Genomic DNA, 17,728 nt, shown 5'->3' with positions numbered 1-17,728 from the left:
GAGGGGGTGACGGGTGAGTGAGGGGGTGACGGGTGAGTGAGGGGGTGAGGGGTAAATGAGAGGTTGAGGGGGTAAGTAGGGGGTGAGGGGGTGAGGGGTCAATGAGGGGTTGAGGCAGTGATCGAGGGTGAGTGAAGGGGTGAGGGGTGAAGAGGCCTGCTGCCTTCCCTGCTTCCTGTGTGTGAGCGTCTTCTCCACCAGGAGGTGAGTACATTGGCAGAGGGCAGGACGGGTACCACGTGCCCTTAGAGCTGTGCTGGACCCCAACTCAGGACCTAAAGAAGACCTGAGCCACCGTGCTGGGATGACTGTGTCAGCGCTTTCCACCTCTTCAGATGAAAGCTGAGCTCAGGACCACGGCCCCACAACAGCACTGTGCCATCCCAGAGGAGGAGACGCACGGCGGCTTCCACACTTGCAAACGGTTTGGAAACTGTAAGCACTCCAAACACAGAGATGGCTACACCCAAGTCTAAGCCACTGTCCAAAATTCAGGAGAGAAGAGGCGAGAGCGCTGTTGTTCTCCGGGTTTGTCCCTCCTCCCAGGTCCCACTGGCTGATGGGTGCCTGGTGGCCATACCATGGTGCTGGCCCACAGCCCTGCAGATGCTCCAGGTCCACACTAGGTGGCTGCCAGGACTCACTAACGCCACCCCCTTCATTTTCTGGAGAAAGAGACCTGCCGCGCCTCCAGCTCACGGGTGGCATAAAGCGTAGGGTTTGTCAGCTTCCTCAGTGTGCCTGACCTCAGGGGGTGTCCCTTGGACCCAAGGCGGAAGGTGTCTACAGGCCATGGAAATCCAAACCAAGAGCTCCTTGGAAAGAGCGAGAGGCCGCTGGGCACATCCCAACCCGTGACCCCGCCTTCTTCCTTCCCACGCCCCCAGAGACAGGGAGTACTGTTCTGAAAGCAGAGAGCATTTCCTAGCTAGAAGTATCAAAAGGGCACTCCAGATGAACTTACCTATACAGCGTAAAGAAACCACTGCTTTTGAAGAACAGGCATCACTACAAAAAGAACAAGGGAAATTCTGGTCACGATACTGAGGAGTCACCCGCCTCTCGCATGCTCAGAAATCAGTCATTTCTTCTGATGTTCCCTCTCCTGTCTTCTGAGATGTAGAACGGTCTGCGATTTACAACCCCAATAAGGTAAGTAAATCCATATGGGGACAGTGGCAAAGACCAGACACTGAGCCGAAGTATGCAGCTCATATCCCCACTGTGTGACCTTGGGCAAGTTACTCAACCTCTCTTAAAATTGTACCAACTCCTAAGGTGGTTGTGAGGGTAAGCATACGATAACGCTAGTTTTTCTTTTTCCTCTTGGAATTTAAAATCATCTTCTAATTTTGTAAGGAAGCCATTTGGAAACTTCTGGGCTCCTATGACTCCCTTACATTTGTAGTGTTGAAGGCAATATAACCAGTAATTTCCCTAGAATTAGAAAAAACATAGGAGTTACTCATTTGGGAGTCAAACATCCCAGGTTATGGATGAAGAGTTAGTCATTGATGCCTTCTGTCCTTCAGTGAATTCCCCAGCTATGCTGAGAAGGAAAGTCACAGCCCGTGGCGTGCAGAGCTGGCCCGCCCCGACAACTGGGCTGTGGGCTCTGCGGAACATAAACAATTTCACTGAGCATCAATATCGGACTAGGCTTCCCATGCCCGAGATGGGGCAAGACACAAGGAGCCTCCTCTGAAATGATGTCTGAAGAGGAACCTGGTGGTCAGAACCACAAAATCACGACCTGAACTCTCCTCCTGTCCTGGCTAACTTGAACGATGGACGTTTCTTTACCAATCATAGCTTTAGCCTAGCCTCATTCCAACCTCCTCCTAGAAAAACAAAAAAGCAGCCATCACAGAATTATCCCTGCTTCCTGATAGCATCCGCCCTGCTTCCTCCAGCCGCCCCTAAACCACCTCGCAGGAGCCCAGGCCCTACAATAATAGGTCCTTCCTAACACCCTCTTACTGAGGCACACTCCCCGGGTTCCCAGTGACTACAGATGCATTCCAGGTAGACTCTGGCTCTGGGGCACTGACACGGCCAAGCAGACATGTTCTCTTCAAGAGAAGACATTTCCTAGGAATCCTAAGGTCAGTAGAGATAGCCCTGCGTGGTCACAGCGTCAGGGCACATGTGGCTATTCACAGAAGCCCGACAGAAAACAAGCCAAGAACTCAGGCATCCAAGGGCAACTCCTGCACAAAAAGAGGAAAAGAAATGCCTCCTCCGCCCTCCACCACCGCGGAGACAGAACAGAGCCTACCAGACAATGGCCTTCTCTTCTTTCTTCCAAGCCCTCCAGCCTCCTTGTGAGTTCCCAAGGCTCTTGCCAACGGACAGCAGCACCTCCTCCCCTCCCCCAGCCCTGCCCAGCTGGACTTGGCTTCCTGATTCTGTGTGTAACCCAGGAAGACAAAGAACCACTCAGCATTTACAAAGTACCCAGGCAGCTGTGTTTAGCTTCTCCACAGGGACAAACCGCAGCCCTGCTGTTTTGATGGGTGCACCTGGCCGCGCACAGCCCTCCTCCCTGGGCTTGCCCTGCCGCATTCCCCACGACAGCAGGCTGCGGTGGAGGTCAGGCCCCCAGACACCTCTGCCAGCGGCCACCAGGAATGCAAACCTGCCCCAGGCTCCCACTCAGAGGCAAGGTGGCACAGGGTGATTAGTTCATCCTCCCCCGAAACGCAGCACCTGGCACCTGGCGGGCAGGGAGGTGATGCCTAGACACCAGGCATAAGCCCTAGGGACCTGGGAGGCAAGGAGAGCTCATGGGCACAGGACACTGTGTATCTTTCACATCAGAAAACACTCACATAACAGCAACAATCGTAGCAAATATCTTAAATGTGTGCAAAGCAAAAGGAATAGCTAAGTCCATCCGCTCTTCCGCCCTCCCAGTCAGGTCAGCCACTCATCACGTGACCTGTGGCTTGTGCCTACTTCTACCCCCTGGACACACACGGCTCATTCCCAGGCCGCCAGAATGCTGCCCACCCCTCACAGAGCACCGTCTGGCACTGCCGTCCCAGGGTTGGGGCTAAGGGGACCAGCCAGCCCAGCTGCCTGGAACAGAGTAGGACTTTCCTTGCACAGTGAAGTCCCTGGCAAACTGGGATGAGCCAGTCACCCCGGCTGGGACACCGAGATATTATCTTGGATTCCTAGAACCACGCCCTGACACAATAGTACATCTCTAAATGTCTGAAGAGCAAAGGAAAATAATGGAGGTGAATGTCAGTGTTGCAGTGTTATCCGGTACCATCGAGGGCAGACGGTAGAGGCTGAAAACGAAATAGCAGAGAAACCTCGGCCACTTCCTATGAATAAACCAAAGGCTGCTTAGAGTAACCAGGCCTGGTCAGACTCTAATCTCCTCCCAATGCAAAACCCATCTAGACCGAGTACTGCAGCTTAGAGAAATGAGACTCAGGACAGCGATTCCCCATGGTGTCTCCTAGTTGATTTCATTCCAAAATGTTTCAAAGAAGAAATCACTGCATACCTGTGGTACAGTTTTTTATAGATATCGACATTGCCGGCACTTGTGTTCAGTTTCATAAAGCTGGTGGCCCCACTGTTATCAGCTACTCCTTGGCTAGAGTAAAAACTATCCCTAAAAAAAGACAGAAAACCTTACTTATGTAATGGTTAAGGCATAAGCAAATACAAATCCTATACTATGTCATAATATCTCTCATATGACATTCAAAATAAGAGGGAAAAACCTTAGCATTTAGGAAAAAAAAAAATCACACATTCTAACCAAGTGTAACGAGTTTTCGGTTCAATAACCCTAAAGTGTCAGGTAAAATTTTTTCACTGGTCGTGTTTCTTATCCAGGTTAGGATCAAGAAACTATGAGAAGGACACAGGAGTGTATAATCATACATACATTTAATCTAATGAAAGGTACATATGTTAAAATGTCCCCAGTTATCAATTCCACCAGGTTCCTGGACTGTGATTGGGCGCTTTGCTGTGTAATTCACCCTTGCTGTTTAGAGATGGCAGAGTGACTAGCTAAGATGCCAACTTTCTCATCAAGTTGTAATTCATTCTGAAAACTAGCATATTGAATACCCTAAAGTTGCATAGAAATCGCCTGGGGACCCTCCCCTGAAAAATAAAGTGGCAGTAGAATCCTACCACCCTTTCCCCTGGTGCGAGGGCTGCTGCATCTCCCCACGCAGTGCTGGTAAGTGGTAACCGCCGCCCCGCCCCCGCCAGGAACCACTGGCAAGGGACACAACCCCCTTAAGCCTTCCCACCTTCCCCTAGAGCTACAAGCAGGAATGACATTTTTTAAGTATAAATCTGATTGATTGATTCTCTACCCAGTTCAAAAGCCTTCCATGGCTCCCAAATACAGTGAAACTGGCACAGGATTTGTCTCTGCCGCTCTGCCCAGCCCAACCCTCCTCGCTGGCTGTTCTGGCCCAACCTCTACCCAGCGGGTGAATGGACCCCGGCTGAGAGGCATCTTGGAAAAAGAGGCACCTAATGCCCTCAGCCTGCACCCCTGACCAGATGACCACAGCACTGGGCACTCCCGAGCAACTAGAAGTCTATAGAGGCCAAGGAGGAGGCAGGGCAGGTGGCAGCGAGCCAAGGTACGTGTGCTGGGCACAGCCCTAGCAGGACAAGTTCCACCTGCTGGTTACAGGGCTCAGCTTTTGGAAGGTGACAATTGTCCCCAGCACTCATGTGCCGGTACTTTCACGGCGAGGCAGAGAGAGGGTCTTCTGATGTTTCTGCTGTCTGTGTCACCAGGCGGGTGCTGCCCCGTACTCACTTATATCCCATGTCCCTGCAGGCCGCCCGCCCGTAGTTCTCGTTCCAGTCATCTTGGCATACAGGGTGCCAGGACTCCCTCTGAGATGAGTACACCTGAAGGATGAAGTTTGGTCCATAGAGGCGAACTGCACGAGAAGGAGGAGTCTCTGTGAGTTTCTTTCTTTTTTTCTTCTTTTTTGAGATGGAGTCTCGCTCTGTCGCCTAGGCTGAAGTACAGTGGTGTGATCTCCACTCACTGCAGCCTCCACCTCCCGAGTTCAAGTGATTCTCCTGCCTCAGCCTCCTGAGTAGCTGGGAATACAGGCGTTCACCACCCCGTCCAGCTAATTTTTGTATTTTATTACAGATGGGGTTTTATCGTGTTGGCCAGGCTGGTCTCAAACTCCTGACCTCAGGTGATCTCCCTGCCTCAGCCTCCCAAAGTGTGGGAATTACAGGTGTGAGCCATTGCACCACGCTTTGTCCCAGCTTGTATTGTCCTAGCTGCTACCCAAGCCCCGCGATCCTCGCGACTCCGCAGGTAGCCGCGTAGAGTTTACTCTTTGCGAGGCACTGACCGCACACAAAGGGAGGCCACAAACTATTCTTTTCCTGCAAAAAGTGCTCTCTACACAAAATAATTGAAACAGGCATTGGGTCAAAAACTTGTACGAATGTTCACTGCAGCCCTCTTAAAACAGCCAAAAGGCAAAAACACTCCAAAAGCCCACCAACAGCTGGGTGAGCAAAATAGGATATGTCCGCGATATACAATGGAATATGATTCAGCCAGAAGAGGGAATGAAATTCAGACCCAGGCTGCAACCTGCATGAGCCTTGAAGACCTTAGGCTCAGTGAAAGGAGCCAGATGTACTGCATGAGCCCACCTACTGCATGATCCCACTCACATGGAATGCCTAGAGTAGGGAATCTACAGACACTAAGTAGATTAGTGATTGCTTAGGAGTAGGAGGGATGGGCTGGGAGGAGGGATACGGGGTGATAGTTCAAGGGCTTGGGATTTCTTTATGAGCTGATGAAAATATCCTAAAATTGACTGTGGTAATAGCTGCACATATTCGTGTATATATAAAAGTCAGTGAATTATATACTTGAATTTTATGGTACATAAATTAGATCTCAATAAGCTGTTTTTAAAAATAACTAAGATAGGCCAGTCACGGTGGCTCACGCCTGTAATCCCAGCACTTTGGGAAGCCGAGGCGGGTGGGTCACCTGAGGTCAGGAGTTCGAGACCAGCCTGACCAACACGGAGAAACCCCGTCTCTACTAAAAACAGAAAATTAGCCGGTGTGGTGGTGCATGCCTGTAATCCCAGCTACTCGGGAGGCTGAGTCAGGAGAATCTCTTGAACCTAGGAGGCGGAGGTTGCGGTGAGCTAAGATGCTGCCATTGTACTCCAACCTGGGCAACAAGAAAAAAAAAAAGGAAGAAGTGTATCTCATTTCCGTTACTTTTAAAACAGTGAACAGACACCCATCTGTGTGTGGGGGGGGTGTAAGGTTGGGGATGGGGGTAGGTAAGTAAGCAGAGCAAGGAAAAAGAGATTTCTCACAGCATACCCTTTTGTACTTCCTTGATTTTGACCTACCCGGGTGTACAACTATTAAAGTATTTAAATAAATACGACTTAAATACTAAGAAGAGAGTGACTCTTCAGGTAACATAAGGACTTTGTTGGTGTTTTTTGACCCACGTGTGCACATAGGAGAACATCAAAAGCCATTCCAGGCCAGGTGCCATGGTTCACGCCTGTAATTCCGGCAGTTTGGGAGGCTGAGTTGTGAGGATTCCTTGAGGTCAGGAGTTTGAGACCAGCCTGGACAACATCGACGAAATCCCATTTCTACAAAAAATACAAAAATTAGCCAGGCATGGTGGCGAGCCCCTGCAGTCCCAGCTACGTGGGGGGCTGAGGCTGGGGGAATCACTTAACCCCACGAGGCTGAAGTTGCAGTGAGCCGTGATCATGCCACCGCACTCCAGCCTGGGCAACAGAGTGAAACCCTGTCGCCAGGAAAACAAAAACCACGTGTTATCTTAACTACAAGCTACTCAATCTTAAAAACTCCCCACTTTATTTAAGAAACTAAATAAAGCAAAAGAACTATGTTTAATCAGCAAATGCATCATTTTCAAGTGCAAACCCTTTTCTGGGAAGCAAGGCTGGGCTGGAGGAAAAGTATCAAGAACACAGAACACTTGGGCCGCTCAAGACCGGCACAAGGGCTCAGCTCCACGGGCTAGTGCTCCTCACCAGGAAATTCCATAGCCAGGACTTACAGTGAGGGCGTAACAGGAAGCCAGTCCCCTCCAAGGCTGGCCCTTAGGAGAGGGGGAATTACTTTAACACGGAAAACTCTGTCTAGAATTCTCGGCCAGCTCTGAGGCTCCTGGTTTCTACAGAAAACCCCAGGAGGTTAGGACTGCACTTGAGGGAGGGGAGGAGAACTACCTAAGAGATTTCTGGTAAGTCCTCTGACTCTACAATTCTGAAATTTCTATTTCTAGAAAAAAAAAAATGGTTCTAGTGTAAACATGTCAGAGTGTGCTCAGCAGAAATGTGAGAGCACACACCACCAACGCTGATCCGCAAGCCTGGAATACGTGGCTGTGCTTGGGAAATCACTTTTTTTTTTTTTTTTTTTTTTTTTTTTTGAGATGGAGTCTCGCTCTGTCGCCCAGGCTGGAGTGCAGTGGCACAATTTCGGCTCACTGCAACCTCCGCCTCCCAGGTTCAAGCGATTCTCCTGCCTTAGCCTCCTGAGTAGCTAGGACTACAGGTGTGCACCACCACATCTGGCTAATTTTTGTATTTTTAGCAGAGACAGGGTTTCATCACGTTGGTCAGGCTGGTCGCAAACTCCTGACCTCATGATCTGCCCAACTTGGCCTCCCGAAGTGTTGGGATTACAGGCGTGAGCCACCGCGCCCGGCCGGGAAATAAGTTTTAAAAGAAGAGGAAGAAAGTAAAAGGCAGCCCTTGAGAAATGAGCCAGCTCCATGCCCCCTGCTGAGCCCCGTTCAGTACACAGCGGGCAGGAGGGGGACGATCAGCACAACCCTCTTACTCAGGCTCCTTTCTCTGTTACAGCTACTAACTACCCTTGAAATCACCCTCGAAAATTCATGAAAAATACAAATACAAATGCAAATGAAAACCACAATGAGGTATCATCTCATACCTCTAAGCATGGCTACTATCAAAAACATGGAAAATACCCGGAGTTGCTGAGGATGTAGATGAGAAATGGAGCCTTTGCACCCTGTGGGTGGGAGTGGAAGCTGCTATGGCCATTATAGAAAACAGTATGGAGTTTCCTGAAAAAGTTAGAAACATAACTGCCCTGTGATCCAGCAATCTCACTGCTGGGTTTATCTCCAAAGGAAAGGACATCCGTGCGTTGAAGAGACCTGCACTCCCATGCTCACTGTGGCATTTTTCACAACAGCCAAGATATGACATCAACCTAAGTGTCCCTCGGTGAATGAATGGGTAAAGAAAATGTGGTGTATGTGCACAATGCGATACTATTCCACCACAAGAAAGACGGAAATCCTGTCATTTCCGACAACGTAGATGAAGCTGGAGGACATTACGCTAAGTGAACAAGCTAGACACAGAGATACAAGCACTGCATGACGCCACTGACGTGGAATGTAAACACATCAATGTCACAGAAGCACAGAGAATGGCAGCTACCAGAGGCTGGGGGGGCGGTGACAACACTGGGGAGATGTTGGTCAGAGGTCACAAAATCTTAGACAGGAGGAGTAAGTTCCAGAGATCTACTGTCCATCATAGTGACTGCAGTTAATAAACTCTATGTTGCATATTTGAAAATCACTATGAGAGCAGGTTTTATGTGTTCTTCATAAGACATGTATATGAGGTAAGGCCCATGTTCTAGCTTGACTTGGCCATGCCACAGGCATACACGTATCCAAACATCATGTGGTATGCCATAAACAGGTGCAATGCTTCCTCGTTCATTAAAATAAATAAATAGATAAACCACAGAAAATAAAGTAAAACAGATGAGCCCACTCTGTGACAGGAGATAGATGTTTAAAGGCAGCTTGTTTTGAAAATAACATAGTGCATCTCCAACTTTGTTTTTTTTTTTTTTATTTTTTATTTTTTTTTGAGGCAGAGTCTTGCTCTGTCGCCCGGACTGGAGTGCAGTGGCCGGATCTCAGCTCACTGCAAGCTCCGCCTCCCGGGTTTACGCCATTCTCCTGCCTCAGCCTCCCGAGTAGCTGAGACTACAGGCGCCCGCCACCTCGCCCAGCTAGTTTTTCTATTTTTAGTAGAGACGGGGTTTCACCGTGTTAGCCAGGATGGTCTCAATCTCCCGACCTCGTGATCCGCCCGTCTCGGCCTCCCAAAGTGCTGGGATTACAGGCTTGAGCCACCGCGCCCGGCCTGTTTTTAATTAATTAATTAATTAATTAATCTTTTGAGACAGAGTCTGGCTCTGTCTCCCAGGTAGGAGTAGTGGCATGATTTCATCTCACTGCAACCTCCACCTCCCAGGTTCAAGTGATTCTCCTGCCTCAGCCTCCTCAGTAGTTGGGATTACAGGCACCTGCCACCACACCTGGCTAATTTTTATATTTTTAGTGGAGACAGGTTTTCACCTCATTGGTCAGGCTGGTCTCAAACTCCTGACCTCAGGTGATCCACCTGCCTCAGCCTCCCAAAGTACTGGGATTACAGGCATGAGCCACCATGCCTGGACTGCATCTCCAACTTTGTAAACAGTTTGCTCATCTTAACTGACTTCCTGTGGCAGTTCAGAGCACGTATGGTTCCAATGACGCAGTCCTCGGCGGCCCTGTCATCTCCCTCCCACCTGCTGTGTGAGGTTGGGCCAGAAACACAACCCCTCTGAGCCCCAGGGCTCAGCCTGGAGCAGGAATTCAATGGCATCATGTGTCAGCGTACTGGACACAGGCCAGGCCCAGACACCCAAAGGCCCCTGGACCCAGCTGCTGTCTCTAAGGTGAGCAGAGCAGTCCCTTCCCAAGGCCAAGGCCGACTCACCACACCGGTTCTCGTCCTCCCCGCTGGGGCAGTGTGACACGCCATCGCACCAGTTAGAGGAGCTGATGCAGGTACCTGAGGAGTCGCACTCTATCCCAGAGTCGGAGCACTTGCTGCCCACTTGCAGAGAAAACAGAAGAGAGGTGCCCATCAGGCTGAGAAACCCAATGAGCCTCATGGAGTGAGGAACACAGTGGCATTACTGTAGCTCTCTGCAGCTTCCAACTTTTTTTTTTTTTTTTAGACGAAGTCTCATTCTGTCACCCAGGCTGGAGTGCAGGGGCACAATCTTGGCTCACTGCAACCTCTTCCCTCTGGGTTCAAGTGATTCTCCTGCCCCAGCCTCCCAAGTAGCTGGGATTACAGGTACGCGCCACCATCCCTGGCTAATTTTTTGTATTTTTAGTAAAGATGTAATTTCAACACATTGGCCAGGCTGGTGGTCTCGAACTCCTGACTTCAGGTGGTCCACCTGCCTTGGCCTCTTAAAGTGCTGGGATAACAGGCGTGAGCCACTGCACCCAGCCAATCCCCCACTTTAATAAGGAGGAGAAGTGTCCTTGCCACCAGCAAGTATAAGTGGAATTAGCACTGGGGCACCTTACTTCCGTGGGGGCAATGGGAAGGACCCTCTCAGTGTTTGCATTTGGACGGCACTCACACGTCCTATCACACAGGTAATTTCAAGGATCCACAATGGCGCATGGGTCTGCACCACCCCAGGCTCATGGGAAAGGCTCAGGCTGCAGTTGCTGGAGGTAGGACAGGGAGGGGCGGGCCTGGCCCCCGACGGCCACCGTGTGCAGTGAGATACAGGTAACTGAGTGTGGCCCCAAAGTAGAAGAACTTGTGCTCACAGTGCTGGGTGGCACCAAGCACCCCAAAGCGCTGGGTACATTCTAAATGCTTTCCCCATGATGTGTCAGTCTCATAGCTGAACAAGAGAAGGGAAGACAGACAGCCTCGTGGAAAGAGGAACCTCATGGAGGGCCTCCGGAGGTCTCAATAGCCCAGAGAGCAGGGTCTGGCTCAGAGCCCTGGAGACTGCAGGAGCACATGGTGGGGTTGAGGCTCCCTGCACTTACTGAACTTCCAGAGCAGGCCAGCGGCCAGCGCAGCTCCCACGAGGACGGCTCCCAGGGTCATGGTGACGCACAGTGCTTTCTTAGTCTCTGGAAGAAGGAGGAGAGTGCAACGTTCAGACCAGAGTTGTTTAGAAGTCATGCTCTCAAATGTTATCTATTATTTTTATACACCATATTAAGAAATAGTTATTTCTTAAAAACGTGACTTTTAATTTTAAGAAATATGATGGATGATTCTGCTTCTTCCGTAACACTAAACCTTATGCAATTTGGAGACCAACAGGAGGAAGCTGTGATCTTCAGCAAAGTACACAAAGGTTAGGCTCTTTAAAAAGTATGGTATGCGTGGCCAGTCGCGGTGGCTCACGCCAGTAATCCTAACACTCTGAGAGGCTGAGGTGGGTGGATCGCCCGAGGTCAGGAGTTCGAGACCAGCCTGGCCAACATGGTGAAACCTCGTCTCTACTAAAAATACAAAAATTAGCCGTGCGTGGTGGCAGGTGCCTGTAATCCCAGCTACTTGGGAGGCTGAGGCAGGAGAATCACTTGAACCTGGGAGGCAGAGGTTGGAGTGAGCTGAGATCATGCCACTGCACTCCAGCCTGGGTGACAGAGCAAAAACTCCGTCTCAAAAAAAAAAAAAAAAAAGGATGGTATGCTGAAAGAGGATCTTAAAATAGGCAGATGATTAATGTAAAAAGAAAGAACTAAGACCTCATCCTAGTAATTACAAACTTAAGCAAAACAATAATACCGTCCTCAAAGCTATCATCACTCTGTCAGCGGTACTCAAAGCAGAATAAATTGTCTTACCCAAGGTTGTTTAGCGAATGGATGCTACTGTCCCATTCGGACATCCACCAGCCACATGTGGCTATTTAATTAATGTTCCATGGAATTAAGTAAAATGATGTAAATTGAGGTGCTCAGTCATCACATGTGGCCAGTGGCTACCATGTCAGGCAGTGCAGCGGTAGAACCTTCCCATGGCGTCCCTAAGTCCTGCTGGACAGCACCAGCATAGGCCCTTTGATCCAAGGGCAGAAATACCAAACTCAGAGGAAAGGCACATTTCAGATAAAAATTAAGGAATTTGGAAGAGGTCACTGATTTTCTCTAGTAAGACATGGCATTGTTGGTCAGAGGGTAAGCCAAAAGTCACACAGAGTTCAGAGGATAGTTACAGGCACCAGAGAGGCATGGCAGAGTCAGACGCTGGGCTCAGCCAGCTCGTGGCCCAGGAGGGAGGGCATCCACCCCCATCACCCCACTGATGCCCGGCAGCCCCAGGTCCAGGAGCTCCCGGAGCTTTCCCTGAAGAAAGGTGCACAGGTGGAGGAGAGAGGAGGAGAGGGCATTTGAACAGACCCTCCTGGGCTGGAGAGGTGGCATGGTAGCCTGGAACTCCACACCTGGCCACACCTGTGCCTCCGGAGGTCTGCCAGGGAGACAAGCTCAGAGCTGACCCAACTGCTGAGGGCTCAATGCCACGCCTCTCACTTTGTGACACCATTCTGATAATCCTGCAATCACTCTCAAACTGTTACAGGCTTAAGAATTACCTGGGGAATGTGGCAGTTCCCATCACCAGAGATTCTATTTCAGCTGGGGGTCAGGCATGAATCTGCACTGCTCTTTTGTGTTCTTTTTTGTTTGTTTGTTTGAGACAGGGTCTTGCTTGTTGCCCAGGCTGGAGTGCAGCGGTATGATCATGGTTCACTGCAGCCTCCACCTCCTGGGCTCAAGCCATCCTCCCACTTCAGCCTCTCAAGTAGCTGGGACCACAGATGTGCGCCGCTCTGCTGGGCTCATTTTTGGTAGATGAGGTTTCACCATGTTTCCCAGACTGGTCTTGAAATCCTGGGCCCAAGTGATCCACTCGCCTCAGCCTCTCAAAGTGCTGGAATCACAGGTGTGAGCCACCGCGCCCAACCTGAATCTGAATTTCTAACAGGCTCACAGATGATGCCAGCACCACTGGTCTGAGGACCATGCGCAGGCACAGAACATTCTCATAACTCGGCTGCCATGATTATATATGATGGAGGCAAGCTAGGGCCAAGGTAGTTCATGAGAGAAATTCCAGATGGCCTCTCTGGCCCATTACCAAGGACACTTTCCTCCATAGACGGCTTCCCGAGTGCCATTTTATCCAAGATAAAATAACTGGTCTGCTGAGTTGAGGGCTATTCACTTAGGTATCCTGAACCTCACACTCAGCATGTGCTGACCTGTACAGGTCTCACCAGAAGCGTGTGCAAATCTAAGTTTACTTTGCTGGACAGGCATCAGCGCATGGACAGTAACGGACACCACTGGGCCCTGGCTTGACGTGGCTGCTGTTGCAGAGTTTAATTATACCCCACCGGCTGGGCACAGTGGCTCATGCCTGTTATCCCAGCAGTTTGGGAGGCCAAGGCAGGCGGATCACCTGTTGTCAGGAGTTTGAGACCAGCCTGGCCAACATGGCAAAACTCCGTCTCTACTAAAAATACAAAAATTAGCTGGACATGGTGGCACACCTGTAGTTCCAGCTACTCGGGAGGCTGAGGCAGGAGAATTGCTTGAACCCGAGAGGCAGAGGTTGCAGTGAGCCGAGATCGTGCCACTGCACTCCAGCCTGGCGACAGAATGGGACTCCGTCTCAAAAAACAAACAAACAAACAAACATGCACACAAAACCCACTACGCATTTCCCTCAATCACGACCAACTTAAGGTTGTCAACTCAGCCCTATGGTTTCTTGCGTTTAACTGCTTGTCTCGCACACACATTTGGAGGACTATTGACCTTCGATTCCCCAAAGCCTAAGCTTTAAGCTGTGTGTCTGCTCCTATTCAATCATCAACCTTCTATGGCTGTTGCTAAAGCAAATAAATACATTAAGTCTAGAAAAATTCCTTATACTCCTGATGCATGCTTCTGAATGTGTGCTACTCAATAACTGGGAGAAGAGTTTCAAAGCCAAACATTACACTTTCAAAATGTATACATTTCTATATATTAAATGCCAAGAGTGTTTTCTTAAAAATAATACCAGTGTAAGTTCAATTCAATTACTAAATTATTTTTGAGTTTATGAATTTTATAATGCAAAATCATACATACAGGTTCATATTCTTCCCTTATAAAAGCAACCGATAAGGGATTGATATAACCCGTCCAACTCTGTCATCACCTAGTCTTTCCTGGGAAAAGTGGAAATGTGTCCATCAGGTGGGCCAGGGGTTCATTTGCCCTCCTGGATTTGGCCATCCCTGGTGGGAACACGACCGTCCGGAGGTGCTGACTTCAGGAGAGGACCTTCATGCTGTTTCTTTGGGAGGCAGCTCATACAGACAGTTCCTTAACCCTTTCACTCTGGCTTCCTTCCATCCCCATAATGGACAAAGACCAGGAGTTCCCAACCTCCACACTAAACGATATTTTGCCTGGAGCATTCTTTGCTGTCAGGGGGGCTGTTTGTGCCTTGCAGGAGGTTGAACAGCATCCCTGGTGCCTACCTAGGAGCAGCACCCCCTCCCCACTTGTAACCTCCCACACTGTCTCCAGACACTGCCAATTGTCTCTGGGGGTCCAAATTGTTCTGACTGAGAGCCACTGGCTTTGACCTACCACCCCCAGAAGTAGATCAGTGCAAACACAAGTACTCGCTTGGTGGGGGGCATTGAAAGAAAGAGGGAAAGAGAGAAACAGAGAAGGGAGAGGAAGGAAGGGAGGAAGGCTCATGAAAGGGTAGAAAACTCAGAGACAGGAGGTGGCCAGAGAGGAACAGGGTGGAAGAGCCATTTGTGAAGGGTAAGGCGTTGAGAGGAGGGGCAGAAACACAGGAGTGTTTCTTGTCCTGAGTGGGGGAGAGGTGGAGAGGTGCACTTGTCCTGAGTGGGGGAGAGGTGGGGACAGACAGAGCTTCACAGAGCATTAATCACGTTGATGACTGATTATGTAATGGTGGACCCATGGAAATTCACATTCTGATGAATCTCTAACTGTAGAAGTTGTAGAGACAGGATGCACATTTCACGAGGTCAGGAGATCGAGACCATCCTGGCGAACACGGTGAAACCCCATCTCTACCAAAAAAATACAAAAAACTAGCCAGGCGAGGTGGTGGGTGCCTGTAGTCCCAGCTACTCGGGAGGCCGAGGCAGGAGAATGGCGTAAACCTGGGAGGCGGAGCTTGCAGTGAGCTGAGATCCGGCCACTGCACTCCAGCCTGGGCGACAGAGTGAGACTCCGTCTCAAAACAAAACAAAACAAAACAAAACAAAACAAAACAAACAAAAAAAAACACTATCAATTAAAAGATCAATGTAAAAGATCTTTGGTGTAGCTGCTGCTGTGCGATTTCCACCTGGGCAATTCTTAGCACTGAAACTAGCCCTAATTAAAAACTGGGAGGCAGTGCAAGAGGGGGCGGTCTGGAAAGACACGAGACCAAACGAAATGGCAAAGAAAGGAGATGAATGGGAGGGTGACGAAGAGGAGGGACTGAAGTGACAGCAAATAAAATGTAACCTCCAGTCCTCCCACGCTCACTCTGGCCTGCTCCAGCCACCCGCAATCCCCTGAAGCCCACTGAGACAGCTCAGATACTTCTGTGCCACAACCACACCAGCCAAGTCATTCACTAAACACAAAGAAACAAGGAGCATCTTAAACATGACCTGTCATATCCAGGGGACTGTGTAACAAAGAAAGGTAAGATAGTTGATTTCTGCTCTTGGAAGCTTACCAGTTATTCAAGAGCAGCCATCAATAAACCACACAACCAAGAAACCCAGAGAAGGTGATCTCAAAAGCCTATGCTGAGTAGAACAGGCAAAGCTGTACAGGAGAGTTAATGGCAGACAGAGGTGTCTCTGCAGGCCCTGGGCAAGAGGCTAGAGCTGGTGGCGACAGCTTTGATCCAGCAGGAAGAGAGTGGAAAGCCATGAAGACAGACTGGCTCCAGCAGACGGAGGAGAAGGCTCAGACCAGGAGAGCTGGCGACAGTGGTGGTGGGAGCAGAGAGCCCCCTGGGGAAGCTGACCCAGGACCTCGGGTTTATTACAGGAAATAAACACAGAGAATCCTACTTGAGGTGCACACTGTCCCCGACGGGGATTTGGGCTGCGTGCAGACGGTGGGGTTGGAAGCATGCGTCAGGACCCTCGGGGTGTACTGGGGTACGGGGGACAGGTAGTACTGAGCCGGATACACCTCGTAGACATTGGGGGTCACAGTGGGCTGTGCAGGATAGGGATTTTCCGGTTGGTATCCATGGTTTTCATAGTAAGGTCCAACACCTGGCGGTGACCCCTAAACAATTGAAAAGAAGATGAATAATATAAAACTCTCATTTGCACTAAAGGGTTAAATATAAACTATCACATCATATCACAGCTGTACCAACGATCTTTTAAATTGATACTGTTTTTGTTTTATTTTGTGAAATTTGCATCCTGTCTATACAACTTGTACAGTTAGAGATTAATAAGAAAGTGACAAGATATTAAAAGGTACTACAAGGCTGGGTGTGGTGGCTCATGCCTGTAATCCCAGCACTTTGGGAGGCAGAGGCGGGTGGATCATGAGGTCAGGAGATCGAGACCATCCTGGCCAACATGGTGAAACCCCGTCTCTACTAAAAATACAAAAATTAGCTGGGTGTGGTGACACGCGCCTATAATCCCAGCTACTCTGGAGGCTGAGGCAGGAGAATGGCTTGAACCCGGGAGGCAGAGATTGCAGTAAGCTGAGATCACGTCACTGCATTCCAGCCTTGGGGGCAGAGCAAGACTCTGTCTCAAAAAAAAAAAAAAAAAGTAAAAGAAAAGGTACTACAGAGTCTCCCTAGGTGTCTACAACTATGTCAAATATTGAACTTATTTATAATAAAAACTAACCAGAACTTTCAATTACCAAAGTTTTTTGTTTCGGTTTGGTTTTACTATTCATTCCTTTTTCTTACATGTCCATTTATTAAACAGGAGTTCCTTCATGACAGTTTAATACAGTATTATTCACCATTACAGTTAAGATTATTTCCCTCTACATACAAAAATACAGATTTGGCTGGGTGCAGTGACTCATGCCTGTAATCCCAGCACTTTGGGTGGCTGAGGCAGGTGGATCACCTGAGGTCAGGAGTTCGAGACTAGCCTGGCCAACATGGTGAAACCCCATCTCTACTAAAAATACAAAAAATTAGCCGGATATGGTGGTGTGTGCCAGTAGTTCCAGCTACTTGGGAGGCTGAGGCAGGAGAACTGCTTGAACCCGGGAGGTGGAAGTTGCAGTGAATGGAGATTGCGCCACCGCATTCCAGCCTGGGTGACAAGAGTGAAACTCCATCTCAAAAACAAAACACACACACACCAAAAAAAACCATATTTGTTTTGTTGATCCTTTGTATTGATCTTTTTGGTCTCTATTTCATTTAGTTCTGCTCTTATATTTGATCTTTATTATTTCTTCTTCAGGTTTGGGGTTTGGTTCTTGCTTTTCTGTTTCTTTGAAGTATATCATTAGGTTGTTTATTCAAGAGCTTTGTGGGTTTGTTTTTTCTGATGTAGATGTTTGTTGCTATAAACTTCTCTCTTAGCATTGCTTGCCATATCACATAGGTTTTGGTATACTGTATTTAAATTTTCATTTGTGTCAAGACATTTTTTATTTCCTCCTTAATTTCTTCCTTGAGCCAATGATCATTCAGGAACGTGTTGTTTAATTTCTACTTGTATAGTTTCTGAAGTCCCTCTGGTCATTGATTTCTAATTTTATACCATTGTGGTCTGAGAA

General features: G+C 49.0%; 1 protein-coding gene across 2 annotated transcripts in view; it reads right to left on the bottom strand.

Moving 5' to 3' along the window:
• The window catches only part of TMPRSS2 (transmembrane serine protease 2), a 41,302-nt gene that overhangs the window by 10,408 nt on the left and 13,166 nt on the right, over positions 1-17,728 (bottom strand). For both annotated transcript variants that reach the window (XM_023191885.1, XM_023191879.1), the window contains exons 3-8: positions 16,024-16,246; positions 10,946-11,032; positions 9,861-9,980; positions 4,811-4,937; positions 3,521-3,631; positions 965-1,008 (exon numbers count right to left, since the gene is read on the bottom strand). In XM_023191885.1, coding sequence (XP_023047653.1) covers positions 965-1,008; positions 3,521-3,631; positions 4,811-4,937; positions 9,861-9,980; positions 10,946-11,032; positions 16,024-16,246 — 712 coding nt within the window. The remainder of the gene's footprint in view (positions 1-964; positions 1,009-3,520; positions 3,632-4,810; positions 4,938-9,860; positions 9,981-10,945; positions 11,033-16,023; positions 16,247-17,728) is intronic.

This window comes from Piliocolobus tephrosceles, chromosome 19 (assembly GCF_002776525.5).
Source record: "Piliocolobus tephrosceles isolate RC106 chromosome 19, ASM277652v3, whole genome shotgun sequence".
NCBI lineage: Eukaryota > Metazoa > Chordata > Mammalia > Primates > Cercopithecidae > Piliocolobus > Piliocolobus tephrosceles.
This window is presented reverse-complemented; position numbering and strand designations above follow the sequence as displayed.